The sequence below is a fragment of the Pipistrellus kuhlii genome, unplaced genomic scaffold (genome assembly GCF_014108245.1).
Source record: "Pipistrellus kuhlii isolate mPipKuh1 unplaced genomic scaffold, mPipKuh1.p scaffold_m20_p_6, whole genome shotgun sequence".
NCBI classification, from domain to species: Eukaryota; Metazoa; Chordata; class Mammalia; order Chiroptera; family Vespertilionidae; genus Pipistrellus; species Pipistrellus kuhlii.
This window is the reverse complement of record NW_023425562.1, coordinates 38,069,104-38,090,811: the sequence shown is the minus strand read 5'-3', so window position 1 is coordinate 38,090,811 and position 21,708 is coordinate 38,069,104. Positions and strand designations below refer to the sequence as shown.

General features: G+C 44.2%; 2 protein-coding genes across 2 annotated transcripts in view; one reads left to right on the top strand and one right to left on the bottom strand.

Annotated features, from left to right (window-relative positions):
* The window catches only part of FBXO15 (F-box protein 15), a 38,401-nt gene extending 35,244 nt beyond the window's left edge, over positions 1-3,157 (bottom strand). The window contains exon 1 of the mRNA XM_036419314.2: positions 2,997-3,157. Coding sequence (XP_036275207.1) covers positions 2,997-3,106 — 110 coding nt within the window. The 5' untranslated portion in view covers positions 3,107-3,157. The remainder of the gene's footprint in view (positions 1-2,996) is intronic.
* A 582-nt stretch (positions 3,158-3,739) lies between these two features.
* Positions 3,740-7,866, top strand: TIMM21 (translocase of inner mitochondrial membrane 21). The gene is made up of 6 exons (XM_036419043.2): positions 3,740-4,356; positions 5,455-5,517; positions 5,614-5,711; positions 7,158-7,231; positions 7,319-7,424; positions 7,518-7,866. The coding sequence occupies exons 1-6, from the start codon at positions 4,062-4,064 to the stop codon at positions 7,611-7,613; spliced, it is 732 nt and encodes a 243-aa protein (XP_036274936.1). The 5' UTR covers positions 3,740-4,061; the 3' UTR covers positions 7,614-7,866.
* Positions 7,867-21,708: the final 13,842 nt, after the last annotated feature.

Sequence of the window (21,708 nt, the reverse complement as noted above, 5' to 3'; positions counted from 1 at the left end):
TAAATTATTTAACACTTCCCCCAATTGCTGCATTTATTTTACATGTAAGGAAGACACTCCATGTGTTCACCTACGCACTGGCACCTATTCACTTGAAAGTACAGCCTATTTATTGATGTTTTCCCACAATTAAAACAGATCTCATAAGTCTCTCATTTCACAAATCAGAAAACTAAGGCATTAACTAGGCAATCACAGTGACTTGTTTGGGATACAAACCAGAGGCCAGAGCACTACATATAAAAACTATCTTCTTTTTTTCCCCCTAAAGTGAACTTCAGATTATTTACAACCTCTAGAAATTATAATTTCATTAAGTCAAACTAGGGAAATTCAAGGTCCTATAAGTTAAATTAGTCAACATACTCATCAATTAAAACAACTATTTTAAATAAATAAAATATCGTGGGGGAGGGGAGAAGACTAAGTAATAGTAGCAAAATGATTTAAAGTTCAAGCTCCCTCTACAAACAGCTTATACAACTAAATAAAGGGAAGATGAATGATCCAATTAAAAAATGGGCAATGGACCTAAATAGAATATTTTCAAAAGAAGACAGAAGGAAGGCCAAAAGGCACATGAAAACATGCTCAAAGTCACTAATTATCCGAGAGATGCAAATCAAAACAACAATGCGGTACCATCTCACACCTGTCAGAATGGCCAACATCAACAAATCAACAAACGACAAGTGTTGGCGAGGTTGTAGAGAAAAAGGAACCCTCGTGCACTGCTGGTGGGAATGCAGACTGGTGCAACCACTGTGGAGAACAGTGTGGAGTTTCCTCAAAAAACTGAAAATGGAACTCCCATTTGACCCAGTAATCCCACTCCTAGGAATATATCCCAAGAAACTAGAAACACCAATCAGAAAGGATATATGCATCCCTATGTTCATAGCAGCACAATCTACAATAGCTAGAATCTGGAAACAGCCTAGGTGCCCGTCAGCAGATGATTGGATCAAAAAACTATGGTACATCTACACAATGGAATATTATGCTGCCATCAAAAAAAAGGAATTCTCATCATTTGCAGCAACCTGGATAGAACTAGAGAACATCATGCTGAGTGAAATAAGCCAGTCAATGAAAGAGAAATACCACATGTCCTCACTCATTTATGGATATTAAAGAACATTATAAACTGACAAACCAAAAGTCAGATATAAAGACAGTAAAGCAATAAGCAGACTATAAAATTACAGCAGGGAGAGTAGGGAGATCTGGGGGAGATAAGAGATCAACCGAAGGACTTGTATACATGCATATAAGTACAGCCAATGGACACAAAACTCTGGGGAGGGAGGGTATGTACGGGAGGGGGCGCAATGTTAAAATATGTACACAGATAATTTAATTAAAAAAAATAATAATAATAAAAAAAAAAAGTTCAAGCTCCCGCCAAAACCGGTTTGGCTCAGTGGATAGAGCGACAGCCTGCGGATTGAAAGGTCCCAGGTTCGATTCTGGTCAAGGGCATGTACCTTGGTTGTGGGCACATCCCCAGAAGGGAGTGTGCAAGAGGCAGCTGATGGATGATTCTCTCTCATCGATGTTTCTAACTCTCTATCCCTCTCTCTTCCTCTCAGTGAAAAATCAATAAAATATATTTGAAAAAATAAGTAAATAAAAAAAATAAAGTTTAAGCTCCCTATTTAAATCCCAGCCTTTCTCTCCTACTTCCAAGAATTTTTGCAAGCATTTGTCTCAAGAGTTGCGGTGTATCTACCATTACAGATATTCACTCTGTAGAACCAACTATTGCCATAACACTGAGGGGCAGGTAGGTCCCTGCTTCAGAAACCGGAGAAAGTGAGGTGCTGGAACCCTAGGGTGGACATGGGACCTAGACCTGGAGAATCAGGAAAACAAAACTGACAAGTAGTGGAACCGGTAAGTAACAACCCCTTTTTAATGCTTAAGGGTAAGATACATCTGGTGTATTAGAAGACATAACATGCGCAACTTTTTACATCTGTAAATCAAGAAGACTTCAAAGTAAAAAGGTAATTCTCAAGAATGCAAACTGTCCTCAGCATTATCCCTACACCTGGTAAACTAACCGGGATGATGGGTACAGAGCTAGGAACGCTCAGGATGAAATGAATAGTAAAGTACCATGATAGCAGGTTGATACTTCTCACATACTGGCTGGCTCATTCGCATTGGGAAAAGGGCCATTTCCCCTGGGCGTTAAGATCAGTAAAGCAGTTGCAGCCTTCTTCTCCCTGCCCCTTCCCCATCTCACTCCTCAAAGTTGCCTTTTCTCGGTGTGGAATAGGACCCCCCCCCCCCCACTCCCTTGGCTCCCCAAGAGAAATGGAGGGGACGAGTCGTTAGACGTCAGAAGGAGAGACCACCAGAGGCCCCAGCAGGAACACCAGCAGGAGACCGTTTGGATCTGAACCCTACGGGGTGACCTCTTGAAGACATCCTGCTTAGAGACTCAGACTTGGCCTAGCAGAAAGTGTTGGAAATGCAAGAAAGCGTTGCACTGGAGGGCGCACTCCACGCGGGGGATCTGCTTAGGGGTCCTGTGTCCTCGAGTATCCAGGAATCGTGGTCAGTACAGAAAATCATAACGTTTCTACTTCTCTAAGTTATAAAGTCATAAAAAGACGAAAGGTGACTCCTGGTCTCCGAATGAGGAAGGACTCTGGGGGCGCGCTGCGGAGCAGTGCCCTTCCAGGACCTGGAGGCGGGCACCTGTGTCGGGGCAGGTGGAGCTCACGCGCCGCGAGCCGCTGCTCAGGGGCTGAGGGGCTTCCTACGCCCGCAGTGCCCACTAACCGACTTAACGGAAAGGGAGGGGAGGTTTCTTGGGGCTCCTCGACTCATACCATGACCTGAGGTGACCCCACGCTTCCAAGTGGAAGACACTTCCTCCCGCCGTCTTTCCAGACCGTTCCTTAACAGGAGCCGCCCGCGACGCGCCAGAGAGGGGCCGGAGAACAGAAATGGGAAGGGACGGCAGGAAGGGAGGGGACCATCACCTGAACCCTGGGATGCTCCCCGGGATGGCGCCAAGGCCGCGGAGAGGCAGGCGCAGCGCCTGCACTCCCAGCCAGTGCTGGTGCAGGAGCCGGGCGCGTCCGGTCGCCATGGCGACCTGGCGGTAAAGCGTGGGCGGCGCGAAGTCGCGAAGGTTCGGCGCCGCTCGCGCTTACCCACGCCCACCCACCTCCGGCACGCTCCCCCGAGGCGCACAGGCAGACGCGTCTTTCCACCCGCCCCCTGGGGGCTTCTAGAAACTTCTTAGCGCTCGGAGTTTTTTTTAACACCCGTGTCGCAACTGTGGCGGCCTCGTTCCTCCCCACTTTTCAGCTCTAGGGTAGTTCGCGCTACTTCTGTCTAATTTGGGGCAGGCGGAGGGGTGGGGGTAGAGGGAGAGAAGAATTGAAATTCAGAGGCTATCCATAATTTGCCCATAAGGGAGGGGAAAGCCACCATCAGACCCGAGGAATTTTCAGTTTACGCAGTCCTCTATAGAGAATCGAGGGACACACAGTTTGCAAATGTTAACTTGACTTTGGTGCGTTCTAGAACTACTTTGCTCACAACTACGGCGCGAATCCTGCCAAAACAGATTACGGTAAGAGCAGCGTAGGGCCATCCGCGCAAGGTCGACTGGGAGACGGCGAGAGTACCGCCTGCTTCTGACCACCGTGCACTGTGGGAGATGTAGTCTCCGCCGCAGCAACTCCGCGAGGAGTGACGTTCTCAAACTACTATTCCCAGGATTCCTAGTGGTTTCCCAGGCTACTTTGCAAAGGCATGGCGGGCAGAGTGTGAATGTCAGCCTAGAAGGTAAGCGGAGCACATTTATTCAAGTAAAAAAAAGAGGACCAAAGAGAAGGGAAGGTGGACAGCAAATTTCTTTCGGGAGACCTTTCGTCTTAACGCTGCTGGAGCTAACGTTTTTGTCGTGCACGCAGTGCTGCCTTACCGGCGTGAATGTGTGCACTTGAGCACGCATCAGGCTGGGCGTGGAGGGGCCAGTGAAGCTCTTTGCTAGTGGAAGTTGTCATCTTCCCTAAACGGAGCGGGTTGCTGTGAACATGATTTGTTCTTTTCTACGAGCTGTACAGTATACGGAGAAGCTGCACAGGTCCTCGGGGAAGCGCTCGTATTTGCCATACTTTGTACTTAACAAAGCTTGCTTGAAGACTGAGGCCAGTTTGAGATGGGGGCTGCACGAGCAGAAAATGGTGCCATCTGGATGTATTCTTGGAGTCACCCCGAGGACCATCTGGACACAGGGACAGGGCCTCCAGAGGGCCAAGGAGGACAGCAACAAGCAAGTATCTGTGCACAGTCAGAGAGGGGAAACCGCCATCTCAGCAGCACAGAAAGGTAAAGAGAAATCTCCAGTGAGGACCAGACTTTCAACAAACATGACAACAGTTGCCCGTACCATTTTGTAGAAGTTCAATGCAAAATCTGGAAAGACAGCTCACACAAAATAAAACGTAGAACCGCTAAACATAGTTTAGCATCAGAGAATATAAGCGTATGCAATATTCTCCATAGATTTGAACTCAAATTTGAAAGTTGACTTTGATATAACTTTGTTGAATTATGTCTACAAAAATTTTCTCAACTTTTAGTTCTGTGTGGAGAGAGATTGTCCAGGTGCTATTTCATCCATTTGACTCTGACATTCAATCTTCCCAATGTTAGTATTGTAATGTAGGAGGCACACTTTCCCAGTTTCACACAACTGAATATTAACTACAGATTTTTCCTAATCTCGGTTTTCTAATAGCCAGGCCAATGCTCTTTAGGACAACCATTCACAAGGATTTTATGAGCTTCCATTTTTTTTTCTATGCTCAGTCTGGAGCATGGTTATTCAATTAAAAGTTGTTCAGTGATGGAAATGTTCTGTATGTGGGCTGCCCCAGTATGGTGGCCACTAGCCACCTGTTGCTGTTGAGCACTTGAAATGTTGCTAGTGTGAGGAACTCAATTTTTAAATAAAATAGCCCTGTGTGGCATGTTGCTGCTGTATTAGACATCCCAGGCCCAGAATGTCCAGGTCGTAAACTATATTATCACACATTGGGAAAGGTAACATCCTGGGCAAGACAATACATATCCACTATTACTGTCTGTTGCTCCTTGTCAATAGAGGTGGAAAATAATGTGTTCTCTGGGCCATGTCATCCTCTAGTATCTGTGGATTCTGTAAGAGGAAGACTGGTGAATGACATGGGAATATGATGGGGACCACCACCCTTGTACATTTCAGTCTCTAAGAATAGCACCATCTCTACCATCCCCCTCTCAGATGTTTTTTGATTGATTCTGATTCACAGGGATATTTGAGAACAGCTGCTTTAGAACACAAACCCATTCATAGGTCCTAAGTCCACACCTCACCTAGAAATACTGAAGGTTCCTGCTTGTGTCTGGCACATGTGTGACTCAGTGCTTTTTTTCTCTTTACAGTTAAAGAAGCTGGAAGAGATTTTACCTATTTAATAGTGGTGATTATTGGAATCAGCATTACAGGTTGAAAACACAGCAAGTATAAAAGCCGAATATCTATTTCACTTACTAATTGTATCGCCCTGACTTTGCTTGATCTTCTTTTTCTGTGACTTTCAGGTGGCCTGTTTTATGTGATATTTAAAGAACTTTTTTCTTCATCCAGTCCTAATAAGATATATGGGAAAGCCTTAGAAAAGTGCAGATCACATCCCGAGGTGAGTCCTCAAGGTAGAGTTACACAAACTCTGATAATAGGAAGAGAGAGTAGGCAGAATTCACATACTGGTTCTAAGACCAGTGAAATTTATATAATAATAATGTTTGAGTTGTTTATGCTTTTAGCTCTTTATTCTATACTTGCACCCAAACATCTACTGATAGTGTTTTCATCTTAATTATATAAGACAAAGTCATTTCACTAGTTATCATAGATAATAAATGCTTAGAATATACCAGAGCCTAAAACAGCTACACAGTTCTTAAGTGTCTTTCACATCATTCCTTTTTATAAGACTGTTATTATGAAACTTCATGGTAAATATGTAATTCTTATGGAGAGCATAGTAGGAGCCAAGGACTGTGCTTAGCATTTCAGTGCATTGTCCTTATTAAATCGTACATAAACCATTGTGTCGAGTTCTGCTATTATCCCATTTGCAGAAGGGGAAACTGACAAAGAGATGAAAATAAATAGGAGTCGCATAATTAAATGTTAGGATGCATCTCTAAAGAGATGTCATTCACAAACTCAGCCTTTCCTAGATCTTCAGCCTTTTGAACAAAACAAAATACAGAGAATAAACAGAGGAGGATAGTATGAAGTCATAACTTAATTTGCTGCCTCCAAGGGCTCTACAGATAATTAAATTCCAATAGTCAATGTTGTCAGCACTGTACCTGGTTAAAGACTAGAAAGCTCTCATGTTTGGTACTGATGTGTTTACTAGTATTATGTTGTTTGAACAGTTGTGCCATTCGTCTCAGCTCCACAGTTCTTAAGTTTACTTCTCATCTTACGCTTTATTTCTTTACTTTTGAAAGAAAAATGTGATGCTGAAGATGCCCAACACAAAATAACACAAATTTTATAGACTTGAGGCAACATTTGTTTTAGTTTGATACCATTTTTTTAAGGTTCGAAAGTGTTTGCATTTTAAATTCAATAAAAATTATATTTCCATTTCATTGCCATTAGTAATTGATTCACACCTATAGATCTGGTTTGTTTTAAATAGGTTGTTATTAAATGTTTATGTTCGTTAAATATTTAAACATGAGGTTTTTTTCCCACTGGGCTTAATGACTTAAAAAAAAATTTTGTCCCATAGCCTTTAGTATTAGACCCCATTAGATAAGTTTCACTGCAAATGTTCAGGCATTTAAATATATGAGCACTGGTGGTGCTTCTTTTTGTGAAGAGTGGGAGTAGCTTCACTTCACCAATGCAATTCTAAAGCTGCAAGCAGCACCATAAAGTTACCTGGATCAGTCTCTGCACAGGGAATATTTTAGTTAGTTATGGGGTGATTTTTTTCATGATAGCTTTTCTTTTTTCATTATTGGAGTTGTCATTTTGAAAGGGTCCTAGGCTTACTGAAATATTTTCCTAAGAAACTTTAAAAAAAAAATTAAATAAAATAATAAAATGTTGTATTCTGCAGGTAATAAGTGTCTTTGGTGAGCCTATTAAAGGATATGGGGAGCTGACAAGACGTGGTCGAAGGCAGCACGTCAGGTACTGCACGTGGCTTGCATTTGGAAGGCTTGGGATTGTTTTTCAATGAAAGGGATTTAGGTGTTTGTTCTTTCCTTTTCTTGACAGTTTTATTGAATATGTAAAGGATGGGCTGAAACACGTGCGAGTGAAGTTCTACATCCAGGGTTCCGAGCCTGGGAAGCAGGGGACAGTGCATGCGGAAGTGAAGGAGGTGAGGAGTGGGGGAGACTTGGTCTAAGTGCGCAGTTGTGGAATGCACTGGAAGGAAAAATGCCACCTTGAAATCTTTTTTTTTTTTTTCCAGAACCCAGAAAGTGGTGAATATGAATTCCGATATATATTTGTAGACCTTGAAGCTTATCCTAGAAGAACTATTGTCCTTGAAGATAACCGATCCTGAGATGAAAGGCTCAGCACCCAGGCCATTTCCTCATGGGTGTTGCATGGTGCAGACTGTCAACTCTGCTCTGCACAGCTCTCCCAGAGTCAGTTTTGAATAGTCAGGAAAGAGTACAGTTCATAAAAGTGAATGGAACTGGGTAGTTGTTGCATTTAGAATAACTGAATCAAATTTTCCTGTAGAATAAAAATCTTGAAATAGTGCATATTTTAGGTGATCTGGGCATCATGTAAATAAGAAAATAGAGTTCATTGTTTTGTGCTTTTTTATGTAATATCCTACCTAATAAAAGAGTAGTATGCAATTAACCATCACTCCGCTACACCCATAAGCCAGGTCTATCAGCCAATCAGGAGCAAATATGCAAGTAAACGCAACCAAGATGGCTGTAGCCACAGAGAGAAGGAGGAAGGCTTGTCTTTCCCAGGCAATGGAGGAAGCCAAGCTTTCTGCCTCCCCTTGCCAGCCTAGGCCTCCACTCAAGGCTACAAAGTTTCAATTATAGGAGATGCATAAATCTCAACAGAAATGGCTGTCACCAATTGTATAGGATAAATAAAACCCAGCCTGCAAACCTCCACAGGCTCCTCACTCAGGCCACCCCATGCCCCAAGGGACCCCCTACCCTGATCTGGGACATCCTTCAGGGCAAACCAGCTGGCCCCCACCTGTGCACCAGGCCTCTAACCTAGCCAATAAAATAATATGCAGACTGACCATCACTCCCACACACAAGATGGCTGCCCCCATGTGGACACAAGATGGCCAGCTGGGGAGGGCAGTTGGGAGGGATCAGGCCAACAGAGGAGGGAAATTGGGGGTGACCAGAATGCAGGGAAGGGCAGATGGGGGGGACCTAGGCATGTAGTGGAGAGCAGTTGGGGGGGACCCAGCCTGCAGGGGAGGGCAGTTAGGGGTGACCAGGCCTGCAGGGGAGGGCACTTAGAGGTGACCAAGCCTGCAGGGGATGACAGGTTGGGGTGGCCAGGCCTGCAGGGGACAGCAGTTATGCATCAATCAGGCTGTCAAGGGAGTGGTTAGGGGGTGATCAGGCTGGCAGGCAGAAGCAGTTAGGGGCAATCAGGAAGGCAGGCAGGTGAACAGTTGGGAGCCAGCAGTCCTGGATTATGAGAGGGATGACCAACTGCCGGTTTAGACATGATCCTACCAGAATTGGGCCTAAACGGGCAGTCGGACATCCCTGGAGGATTCCAGATTGAAGAGGATGAAGGCTGGGCTGAGGTACACTCCCCCCTCCTGTGCACAGATTTCATGCTCCAGGCCTCTAGTAGCTATATAAAATCTATGGAATAAAAATTAACATGTCATAACCAGCTACCTTCCATATACTTTGGTATCTGATGAGATAAATATCTGAAAATACTTGAAAACTGTAGGAACCAAATTCTCTTCAAAGTGGTCATAGGAAGATTGTGCACATTGTATGAGAATCAGGGCCATTGTACATATTGGGAAAGTGACTGCCCTAAAGTCTAAAGGACTTGCCTCTGTTCTCACCAGCTGTGTGGGCTTGTGCAGGTACCTTAGCCTCCTTCAGCCTCACTGGCTGGCTTGTGAGGATGACTGAAAGGTAGCAGATACAAATGCCTGGACCATAGCAAGTCCCCATGAAGTGCCCCAGCCCTTTAGAACTTGCACCAAGACATCACTGCTGGAAGCAGCAGGGAAGTGAGTCACTTAAGTCTGTGTGGAAGACTGTTTGAATATTGACACCTGTTTTATCTGACATAGTTACAGGGTATTTGGAAAATAGTGACCTTAACAAGAGCATATCACATATCTGTATAAAGTTCGCTAGGTGCTGGGACATGTCTAAAAATGTCCTTATCTATATTAGCTTCAGTTTTGTGGCATCCCCATAAAATGCTTTTTCCTTCACCCTCAGAACTATGCAGAAATTTCTGATGGGTACTTGAACTTGTAGGATATTTGGGATAGATGGGCCCCCAGGTAAGCAATCACCAGCATTTAGACCATCTCCCTGCTTAGTTTAGCTCATACTTCAGTTTAACCGCTTGTTTTAAATATTTTTAAATTTTAATTGTGAACAATCTCAAACATTTACAAACTAGAGAAAGTATCACAACAGACATCTTATCTCCCTGACGTAACATATTTGAATTGGCTGTGTGAATTCCTAACGTGGTCTTTGTCTCACCCATTTTTTCTTCTTCTTTCCAATAGAATGTCCCATTCAGTACCCTTATCCTTGACTGACATGGCAACATTTAACAGGCTGAGAGGTCTGCTTGCAGTCCTCCACCTTTTCATAGGACCTGCTCAAACCATAGTGTCCCAGAAACCTGGTCTCAGCTGTCTGGCATTTAGCCTACCTCCTAACCCTATTTTTAAGGTTTAGGACAGATTTTTCCTAAAAATTCATCTTTATGTACCTCCCATTTTGTAGTATACCATACCATGCCCCTTTAAAATACTAGCTTATTAGGTTACTTTTATAATCAAAACTATTTTTCAAAAGAAAAAATATCTGTACTCAGGTTCTGTATAACCATTGGAAAATGTAATAATGCAGTATTTTAGATAGCTCTGTTTTCTTTCCTTCTATAGTTTAATAACTCATGTTAAAGTTTCTGTTCTTAAAAGAGCTGCTTTAATAAACTGCAATTTCCTATTCTGATTCTGGCATCTGTCCACAGGCTTACTCCCATCTTCAAAATCTTTTCTGAAATTGACTATATGCAGTATCCCCTTATGTCATTTATATGAAATAGAAAGTGATTCCGTCATTTTTCTCCAAGGCTTTTGTTCCTTCTTCATCCCCAATCAGGGGTCCCTTTTGTCAGAGTTAAGTCTGACATATGCTCTCTCTCCTTAACAAAGAAATCATTGGCAAGAAAATAGATCTAACTCCCCAGCTAAAGACAGAAAGAATAAAAACAACATGATTTAGCATCACTCATGGGTGATGTTTTTCATGGGTGACTATTTGAGAGTTGGTCCGGTTAGCAATAATGTACAACTTCCATAAAACAACCCATTTTCCATCTGCTCCTGAGATAGCCCTCATGACATGTCGTGGGGTTTGGACAGTAAATTCATTCATTCTGATCCAATGATGAATTTTGAAATCATACTCAGTTGGTCTCCAAAACTGAAGAATGTATCTGCTGTGGTCAGGCTCCTCTCATTTTACATGTGCATGTGTGTGCATTTGTGTTTCCATTTTGTGGCAGACAGTATTGGTGCCCTCTCACCAATTTATTGTCATCTCGTATTAACTACCAGCACCTGTAGATGTTGACAAGCCACAGATATGGTTCCAATCACCTCCCCAGCTTCTGCCATCTGGAAACTATTCATTTTCTATGGCTGCTGTAACAAATGGCCACACACTTAATGGCTTAAAACAACCCAAATGTATTATTGCTCAGTTCTGTAATTGGTCCAATGTGGGTCTCACTCAGCTAAAATCAGAGTTAGCAGGGCTCTGATCTTTTCTTCAGGCTCTCGGAGAGGATCTGTTTTCTTGGTCATTGAGTTTTAGGCAAATTCAGTTCTTTGCAGTTGTAGAACCAAGGGCCCTATGTGGGGCCGTTCTCAGCTTCTAGGGGCCACTGCCATTCCTGAGTTCTTGGTCCCTTTCTCCACCTTCAAAGCCAACAACAATGGGTGAGCAAGTCCCTCTCACACTTTGAATCTCTGCCTTCCTGGGTAAGACCCAGCCAGGAATGAGTCTCCGCTAAAAGGAGTCACATGAGGTAAGTGATGAACTTTGCCAACTGTTGGCACCTGGTGATGTCACGGTATCTGGCTTGAAACCCAGGGATTTCAGCTACCTAGACAGTGGGCTCTAACACACGTTTTCCTAACAAAACTCAATTGGGGAGAAGAGAAAACTTCCTTGCCAAGCCACAGTGGAGACTGAGGTGAAAAGAAAAATCAGTACTACTGATCCTATCTAGTGTTTTGTTTATCATAGTATTAATTTTTATTTAAAAATGTCTTGGACGCTGACAAGCCAAGCATCGTGATCCCCTGTGGGGGCGTCTGCCAGTGATACTCTGGGTATTTGATTTTCACATATTGAGAGTTTATTAATTATTTTCAATGCTCAAAACACTGCTTGCAACAAGTCATGTGCCTGATTTTAAAATCTTATATATTATTCTTTATATGTTGATATTATAATCGAATCTAAAGGTATACATATTTTATATTATTCTGTCATTTTACAGGGACTATTACTTAACAAATTTTTATCTTGGAATGTTTAAATAAATAAATAAATAAATAAATAAATAAATAAATAAATAAAATAAAAATTTCTTAACTATTCTATTTATCTCAATTACTATTTTGGGCACCCTCCCCCAGGGTGCTGAGAAGGTAGAGCACATTGTCTTTACTCGAATCTGAGGGGTGCAAACCACAGTCCCATAGCTAGACTGACAAGCTGCTTAAAGCAATAAAATGATTCCATAGTTCAGAAATGGCCCCCAAAACTGTTTATAATTCTCTGAAACGTGCAGAGTAATAAGTCAGAAGAGTGAGCTCTGGATTCTGTTTTCACAGCACCTAAGGTTTGGGGGTCTTGGTTTTTGCTGCCGTAAACAAGTGTCTTTTGCCATTTTTCTGTCCCTCTCCAAACCCTTCGCTCTGCTCAGCAGAGGATGGTTCTCAAGCCATCTTGAGAGAATTTTGGTGTTTCTAACTTAAAACTAATGTTTTAATCCCTCGAGGCCACTAGGGGGCCACTGACACCCATTTTAATGAATGTCAGAGTCATGGAATTTCCTAAATTGGTAATTAATTGCTCTATAGAGGAATTCTTTTAAGACAACTGTTTCTTTAGGATAGCTTTTATTAAATATATCTGTTTCTTTAGTACCCATATTATATGTTATCCTTTAAATTACAAGATCCCTGTTAAGTGCAATTAAAACTAAGTTATTTACATAGCCTCCCTGTGTTCAATAAATATTTATACATTGTAACAGTCTGTGCTAGCCAGTGAGGCCACAAAATGGAGAAAGACTCCATCCTTATCCTCAAATATAGATTAATTGGTGGGATAAATAATTACACAATACTAGAGGCCCAGTGCACAAAATTCATGCATAGTAAGGTCCCTAGCTGCTCAGCCCATCCTCCATGGCCCCACTCAGCCCCTCCCATTGGCCCCTGGTTCTCTGTCTGCCCACAGCCCTGCTCGTGCTGATGGCACCGGCCCTGCTTGCACCCACTGACAGCATGGAGCGATTGGGGCTGGTGCCAGTATCGGGAACAAGTAAGGGCTACTTCCCCAATTACCCCTCAGGAGCAGGGGAGATGGAGGAGCCCTGAGGGGCAATCGGGGCTGGTGCCAGCAGCAGGTGTGAGCACCAGGCAGGACTGGCACAAGGGAGCAAAGAATTTTTAGTAACCACCAGGGGCTCACCCTTTTGACAGCCACTGGCACCTCTCCTTGGTCTGGAGCCCCCCACCCACCTGCTCCACCATCCTGCAGCAACCCACACCCACCATGTTCTGCACTCTGCTGCCTGCTGCTGAGGCCTGCCATGTTCTGCATGCCATAGCAAGCAGTTGAGCAGCCTTAGCATATTATTAGCTTAGTATGCTTTCATTGGTTGTTCTGCCATTTGGTCTATTTGCATATTGCCTTTTTATTATATAGGATTGGAGGGTGAGGGTCAGAATAGGCCTCTGCACAGGAAAAGGTAGGGCTGGTGAGATGTCATCAGTAAACCTAAAGTGACGTACTAAGCACCATTATGATGTCTAGAAACTTAACTTTTTATAAGCTTTTAAAAGGTATTTTCAACTTTAGAAAAGGTAAAAACAAAAGCCATTTTCTCTAGAAGCCTGGTTGGGGACTATCCCTGCCCTCCCCCTTACAATGACCAGCCAGTGCAGTGTGAGCAGGTGTGGCTGCCATTGTCCCACTGGGTGAAGTGGGATATGTCCTCTCCTATTTTACACACAGGAGCTGAAGGAGCCAGTCCTCCAACCAACAAGGGCAAAGCATGGGCCCTGAAATTCCTGCAGGTGCAAAGGTCTGAACACCACCCTTTGCCCCACTTCCCTCTGGCTCAGGCAGCTCATATCAGAGAGCAATCAAGGGACTCCTGGAGGCCTTGGTTCAGCCCCTCCCCACTAGCTCCCAGCGCTGTAAACTGGAGGTACAAGTCAACTGGATATAGAGTCCAACTTGGAAAACAGATACAGGACAACCAACTACTTGTTTTCAGCAGCCACAGGCTGAGGCACCAGGCCCAATGGGGCTGCCCCACCACTCCAACTCCTGACCCGAGCAATCAGGAAGTCACTGGCAGAGGGAGAGAAGAGCCAGCCAGGCCCAGAAGGGTGACAGCAAGCAGCATGCTAAGGAATGCTGGGGAAGTAGGGTGGGAGGGCAGATACACCCACCCAAAGTGTTCAGACTCTTGAAGGCTACTAAGCTTCCAGGCAGGAAGGGCCCCTGGTTAGAATAGGGCTGTTGATGAAACTCAGAGCAGAAGAGGATGACCAGATGGAGAGAAGAAACAGTGAATGTGGGCACCCCAGAAGGGCCCTAAGTGCTGACCCCTAAACCATGGGTTCCTAGAATCCTGGGTCCCCCAAACATTTGAGCAGAGCAGCTTTAGTGCTCAAATACCGTGTTTCCTCCGAAAATAAGACCTACTTACAGGTTTCCTTCTGAGTGAAATATAAGGCATCCCCCAAAAATAAGGCCCCCCTAGGCTAAACATGAGAGATTTGGTCCACTGATTCTGAAAGAAATGGAGTCACAAGAAATTCACCAGGAAAGTCAGGAACTGGATTGTTATGATGATGTTCCAGAAGATGATGACATGATTGTCATTGAATAAATGAGTAAATTCTTGATACTGTAGGATTCACAGTTTGGTTTGTGTTGACAACTACCGTACTACCGTACTGTATACAGGTAATTTCCTTTATTTTCATTTAACAATAAATGTGTACCGTATTCTTCTTCACAGAAAAATAAGACATCCCCTGAAAATAAGACCTAGCGCATCTTTGGGAACAAAAATTAATATAAGACACTGTCTTGTTTTCGGGGAAACAGGGTAACAGAAGTGGCACAGACACAGAAACACCTTCAGCCCCCTCAATGAACACAACTGAACCAACACAGCCGTGGTGCACAGAGACCACAGAGAATAGGAGGTGGCTCAGGTGGCTTCTCTGGGAAAGCTGACCCAGCCACAGCGGAGCGACTGCCTGGCAAGAAGTGGCTTCTATGTTGAAGATACAGGTGACATTTGGCCAACAGACCCTGCCAGGAAGGAAAAAGCCATAAGGGAAGTCACAGTGGGCTCCAATGGCATATCCCAGACTTTCTGAGACCACACATTCCCACCAGGGCCTGCAGATACAATTACAGGTGCTGTGATGGGAGCTGGAGGGCCTACGTTAGGGGGGGTATGAGGACAGGAAGATGCTGTAGGGAGGTTTCTCTGGCCACACTGTAATGGATGAGCTAAAACTATGAGCTCCTCAAAGGGGAGATACACGTATTTTCATTTTGGTCCCCTTTGACACTTTCTGTAGTTGGCACCAGGCTGTGCAAAGGGGAGGAGCGTGCTATCCTTCAGGTGAGATCGGGCAGAACACTGGGTAGGACACAGTGGCAAAGGTCCAGGTGAGATGCTGGGTCAGCAGAGGCTGAGCTAGAGCCATAGAGCAGAGATCTGCAACCAAGACCAGACATGCTGGAAAGTAAAATCAATAGGACTTGGTTTATGAATGACCTGGATGCTGGAGGTAAAAGTTGATTTGAAAATGTCGGCGAGGTTTTGAACCTGAAGGACAAGGGACAAGTTGCCAAAGGATGGCTTGGTTTGAAAGATCCTGAATGTGAGGGGCTAAGAAACAAACTAATAGGAACTAGTCAAAAGTCTGAAAAGAATAGAGGTCAAGTACAAGTCAAATAAGGTTACAATCAGTTACATCTAATAACTAAAATTAAGCCATGCTTCCATTCTTAGGGGATGTGAGCTGATGAATTCATATGAATGACCAGTAAATGGCATACCAATGCTAAATTATTCTTCTGGGCATTAAGTATGTTCCATTTGTCACTTCGGTGTTTAGAGACATCTTTTAAACCGTATTTACATCATTAACCCGTCTGTCAAGCAGAGAAATTGTCCTCAAGAAAGCTCAGTTCTGCTGGCCAACGGTTGACAAGTTTATGATGGCTGAGATGTGACAGTCTGACAATTGGCAGGCACCTCAATAAAGGGCCACCTGACAATCACTTGGTCATGGAACTAGCAGCCCAAAAGATTAAATGGCAATTTTTTATTTTATATTCCCAGGTTAAAACTAGTATCCTTATTCCTCTAAAGATGGGACTTTTGTTCCTGGGATATTTTTTTCCTTTAGTTTTGAATTTCACGTCTATTCCTTCTCCATTTTGGTACAGTTAAGTCCCTAGAAGAGGCTGCAGCATCTTGACCTTGGTCTCTACAGGGCAGCCGGCACCTGGGTATCCTAGCACCCTGGCGAGGCTGCTTCCACTGACTTGCGTTGACACTTGGTATCAGCACCTTTTTTAGAGCAAATTGCTATGATACTACCTGGGTGGGTTATAGGAACATTTAGGCACATGCTGCAGGTGCAAAAGGGATTTTTTTTTCCCCCCTGGCCAGCAAGAGGGGCCCTGGCTCTACCCTGAACAGAAGCAGCTTTGAATCCTGGCTCTGCACCTCTTACAAACTAAAACCTAAGAAGTGACTTCACTGCTCTCAACTTTAGCTCACTCACCTGAAAAATGATGGTAATTGGTGGGGGTTAGATGTGGCCTTATCCTATCTAATAAAGAGGGAATATGCTAATTGACCTCATGCCATCGCAAAAGATGGTGGCGCCCACAGCCAAGGAGGGAACATGCTAATTGACTGCCTCGCCCTCAAAGATGGCAGCTCCCACAGCCACAAGATGGCAGCACCCAGTCCCCTGCTGGGGTGCAGGTGCAAGGCATGACTGGGCCTTCCCTTAGGCAAATCTGGCTGCTCCACAAGACTGCCCCTGGAATCCCCCAGTTCCCTCAGTCCCCGCCACCCAGGGGTGGCCTGAGGCACAGGCAAGCCTAAGGTGGCAGCTGTCCAGGTAACCAGGCAAACCTTGGATGGGCTTAGGTATCCAGGGCTGGCTGAGGTTTACATAGCTGGCAATGGCAGCTGCAGGTGTGATGGGGTGTCACCTTCCCGATTGCCGGGTCACCTCCCGCCCCTGAGGGCTCCCAGACTGTGAGAGGGGGCAGGCCGGGCTGAGGGACCCCCCCCCCCACACACACACACACAAACCCCTCCAGTGCATGAATTTTATTGCATCGGGCCTCTAGTTTAGAAATAAGAGCCTTGCTATGTGAATTAAGGTAGGTCTTACTGGATTCAGGTGGGCCTTAAATCCAATGACCTTCCCCTTATAAGAGGAGAAAAGTCACAGAGACAACAGGAGAGATGGAGGCAAAGCTTGGAAACCCTCCCCCTGAAGGTGGTCCTGCCAACACCTTGCTCTTGGACTTCTGGCCTCCAGAACTGTGAGCAAATAAAGCTCTATCACTTTAAGCTGCCCAGTCCGGGTATTTTGTTCTGCAACCCAAGAAACTCATACAGTAAAAGACCTTGTTCACTGGCTGCTTATGAGGATTAAATGAGATTATGTAAGTGAAGGCTGATTAAGTGTTAGATATGGTCTCTTTTCTTTCCTCTTCCCCAAGGTCTGGGAATGCCAATAAATCCAGGAAGGGCTTGTTATCTGAGAACTCAAAGGTGAGAGCTCCTGGGCATTGATGAATCTGACTTAAAACAAGCAGCCAAATGACACACAGCATTGGCCTGCCCCTCTCGACATCTTGTCCCATGGGACAGATTCTTGGTCTGAGCTATAATAGTGACTGGAGGTTTCCATTGACCCAAATCCCAGCTACCTTGGTGTGGGAAGTTTGATGATGAGCAGAAAGGAGCTGCTGAGCTGATTGTCCTCATTAGTGATGGCAGAGGACCTGTGTGGCCAGTGGCCAGTCCCCTCACAGGCTTCCATGATAGGTCTATAAGATGAGACAAAGGCCAGGGAATCTCCAAGTTCCCTTCCATCTCTGGCTTCAATGGCAGTGTGAGTACCACAGTTATTAGAAGATACCCCCTCAGAGCACCCAGCTCCCTTCTCCTTGACACCTGCACGCCTTCTCCTCTGAGTTGTTTCTCGGGTCAACCACAGCAGATGTGTACGTCTGTATGCTATTTGGGAATAAACTGACATTGTATCTAATAAATTAATTTGTATAAGTCAGGTTTTTGTTGCTTCAAGTATCAGAAACCAGCTCAAGCAAGTTTAGGCATAAAAGAAATTTAACAGCCTCTGGAATCAAAGAGCCAGATACTAGGAAAGTCACAGCTGTAGCTGGCTGCAAGGACATCTGGGGCTGGGCCTTGACACCAGCAGGAATCTCCTCTCTGAACTTTTTGCTCTCAGCAGCTGGCCCCCTTCACTGCCTGGAGCCAGCTGGCCGCTCTGGCCTCAGGGCCTGGCTCCTCCTCCAGGAAGTCCTGGGAGATAACCATCCTCCACACTCCACAACTGTGTTCTTGGAGAGAGCCCAACAATTCCACCCACGCCACAAAGACCCATCCCCCAAAGAAGTGGCAGGTGGGGTGGGGTTATAGAGGAGGGGTGATAGCTGTCACCAAGCAACCTGTAGATTAGACATGCATCACAGGGTGCAGGTGGCGGGAGACACTCAGCAAGGTCTGCTCACCTCCCCAGAGGCCTATCAGTGAAGTCACACGTCTTAAGTACTGAAAATTCGGACCCCAGTTAAGGATAAAATGGTCAGGGACTCTTTATCACAAATTCTTTCTGAAGAGCTTTGAGTCTTGCCTGATAAGTGATGACCCAAATAGAATCCTGTTTGAGAATCATTTTTTATTCAATGTCCAAATGATAAGCAAACGATTTAGGAGTGCTTATATTTTTTATGACAGTTTACTGAGGTTAGAACATACGTAATTCAGTTTCCTCTATGTTTTTATTCCAGAGTCTCAATGCTGAGACTGCTATTGAGAAACATGATTCTCAACAGGTATTGAAGGCACATTTCAGGTATTAAGTACTGAGGACCTTGTGATCAGAAAGACCTGTCCCGCTTAGGGGGCCTTCTAAACTGACTAAGTCACTGGGTGAGTTAGCCTTTTAAGTCCATAGAGTCTTCATCAGAATAATTGAGATCATTAACACTCACCGTTCCCCCTGAATTAAAGAGACATATAACCTGGTTCCCATCACTCTCTAAACTAGGGGTGTCGAACTCAATCAGAGAAGGGGCCAAAATCTAAAATCCAGCCTAAATCGCGGGCCGAATGGTTTACTGAACAGTCATAAACTGTCATTGTGATGGAAACGCAGCGGAGTGCAGTGATGACAGTGCGGTGCGGGCCACATTGCAAGGCCTGGTGGGACGGATTTGGCCCGCGGGCCTTGTGTTTGACACATGTGCTAAACCATCCAGGCTTGGGTATGTTCTATTAACTTTTTTATGTTAAACATGTATTATTCTGATATTTAATTTTGGAGATCCAATTATGGCAAATATTGTTTACCTTCTGTTTTCCGCAATAATAAATTTGTAATAACCCTATATAATAAAAGCAGTAATATGCAAATTGACCCTCACCCCACGTGGTCAATGATGGCCACCACAAGGTGGCCAGTAGGGGAGGGTAGTTGTGGGTGATCAGGCCGGCAGGGGAGGGCAGTTAGGGGCCAACAGGCCGACAGGGGAGGGCAGTTAGATGTGACTGGGCCAGTAGGAGAGGACAGTTGGGGGCAACTGGGCCTGCAAAGGCAGGCAGTTAGGGGCAATCGGGCAGCAGGGGAGCAGTTAGGCATCAGGCTGGCAGGGGAGTGGTTAAGGGGTGATCAGGCAGGCAGGCAGACTAGTAGTTGAGTAGTTGGAAGCCAGCAGTCCCGGATATTGAGAGGGATGTCCAACTGCTGGGTTAGGCCCGATGAAGGTGCAGGCTGGGCTGAGGAACAACCCCCCCCCGAGTGCACAAATTTTGTGCACAGGGCTTCAAGTAACTATTATAAATTATTATAATAATTTGAAATTAACTGACCATTTGGGACAGTTTTAGTTATCTCATGAAATAAGTTGATCATTAACCAAAAATATCATGCCTCATTTATTCTGAATAGAAACTTATAGTAATACAATAATAACAGGAGGAAAACAATTAAATCTTTGGAAATTAAGTTAAAGAAAGGAGAGGAGTTTTTACATTAAAAAAAATATTTCCAAATTTCCTAATGTGAATAATGTCACTTGAGTATAAGAAACTCTACGTGAGGTTCAAAGGGGCAGACTTTGAGCTCGTTGACATGTTATTTTTCAGTCAAAATTTACTAAGAAGTAATTGGTCATGATCTTCGGATTTAAAGAGCACTTTTGAACTTCCTGGAAATTAAAAGCTCCTGTACCTGCTTGGGCAGGCGTGAGTAGCTCACTTTATCTCAGATCTATGAGATTAGGAGGAATTTTGCCTGTCATGAGCTATGACTGAGCACCCAGGAATCCCCTCTAGAAAAATCAGCAGCATAAAGGCAGCCGTGATTGGGGGAGAGGGGGAGGCAGCACAGTAGCTTTTTGTGTTCACATGGATGCCAGAACTAAAGTAGCACAGGTCAGGTTATGCGACATTTCATTTTTCTCTTCTAAAGAGCAAATGTTTTAGGATCCTGAGTATTGTCAACCAAAAAAATAATCAGTATGGAAGAAGGAGAAATGGTGTTCAACCAGGAAAACTATACCAGGAAAAGTATAATAACATGGGAATATTATTTCTAAGCCCATGATACATATAACCATGTCATGCTAATAGTAGAAATTAAAAATCCCAGGAAGTGCAAGGCCCATCAGTGTTTTGTGCAGTAAACAGTGGACAGAGAAATTGTTTCTGTTTATCCTGCTCAGTTCAACTCAGTGCTGGGAGCAAAGGCAGCTTAAGAAAATAAATACACACATTTAATTTTTTTCCACCAGTTCCTCATAAACACTGATCAGTGAGATGAAAGACTTTTATTATGCTGCATGCACTCAGAATTAAAGATCTTCCTTGGAGAGATATAAGTCAAAGTAAAAGAACTATTACAAAATGTTTAATTGGAGCTTGTGCTTACTGTGTAACACAATTACTTTGGAAAATGCAAGTACCAGTATATATTGAAATAACAAGACATAATGCTAACTGTGGGAGATGATGTACAAAGAAAATTCTATTTTTAGATTTGCATGCCCATGGTCTTATTATTTCAATCTAGGCCAGAATTCCAGATTTAGAATATTTCCACTCTCAAAATAGAGCATGTATTGGTGTATGAAATATATCTCAATAAAAATGTTTTAAAAAAAATAGGGCATATACAATTGCAGATAAAACAGCTATACCTTCAAGGACTGTGCCTTAAATTATGGCTCATGCCCTACCTGGTTTGGCTCAGTGAATAGAGCATCAGTCTGCGGACTGAAGGATCCCAGGTTCTATTCCAGTCAAGGGCACATGCCCGGGTTGTGGGCTCGATCCCCAGTGGGGTCACGCAGGAGGCAGCCAATCAATGACTCTCTCTCTCATCATTGATGTTTCTATCTTTCTCCCTCTTCCTTCCTCTCTGAAATCAATAAAAATATATATTTTTTAAAAGTATGGCTCATTATTTAGGTATCATCAGTCTAAAAATGCTAAAATTCCAGCAAAGAATATGTGCCACCAACTTACCATCAAAACTCTAATAGCTCACAACCATGATACTTTTGACCTTCAAAGAAACAAGGGATGAAATTCTAGGGCAAGGGAAAAGTTTTCCTGCTAGGATAGGGAAGGAAGGGATGGAAGAAGGAGTATTTGTATTCCAGCAGCAGAAAGATGGTGCAGTCCAATGAACTGGGCTTCCAGGGGAGGCAGCTGCCTGGAGCTGTTTCCTAAACTGGCCACCAGGTGGTGGGACAGCCTGGATAAGTTACTGCTATGGCATGTGGGTGGGGGCAAAAGTGGCCTTGCCCCTGGAGTAGAGAATGTGAGGAAAT

Coding starts and splice junctions, on each gene's coding strand:
- TIMM21 (XM_036419043.2), top strand. CDS start 4,062: ATGATTTGTTCTTTTCTACGAGCTGTACAGTATACGGAGAAGCTGCAC. Junction 5,518..5,613: donor TATTGGAATCAGCATTACAG/GTTGAAAACACA, acceptor TGTGACTTTCAG/GTGGCCTGTTTTATGTGATA. Junction 7,425..7,517: donor TGCATGCGGAAGTGAAGGAG/GTGAGGAGTGGG, acceptor TTTTTTTTCCAG/AACCCAGAAAGTGGTGAATA.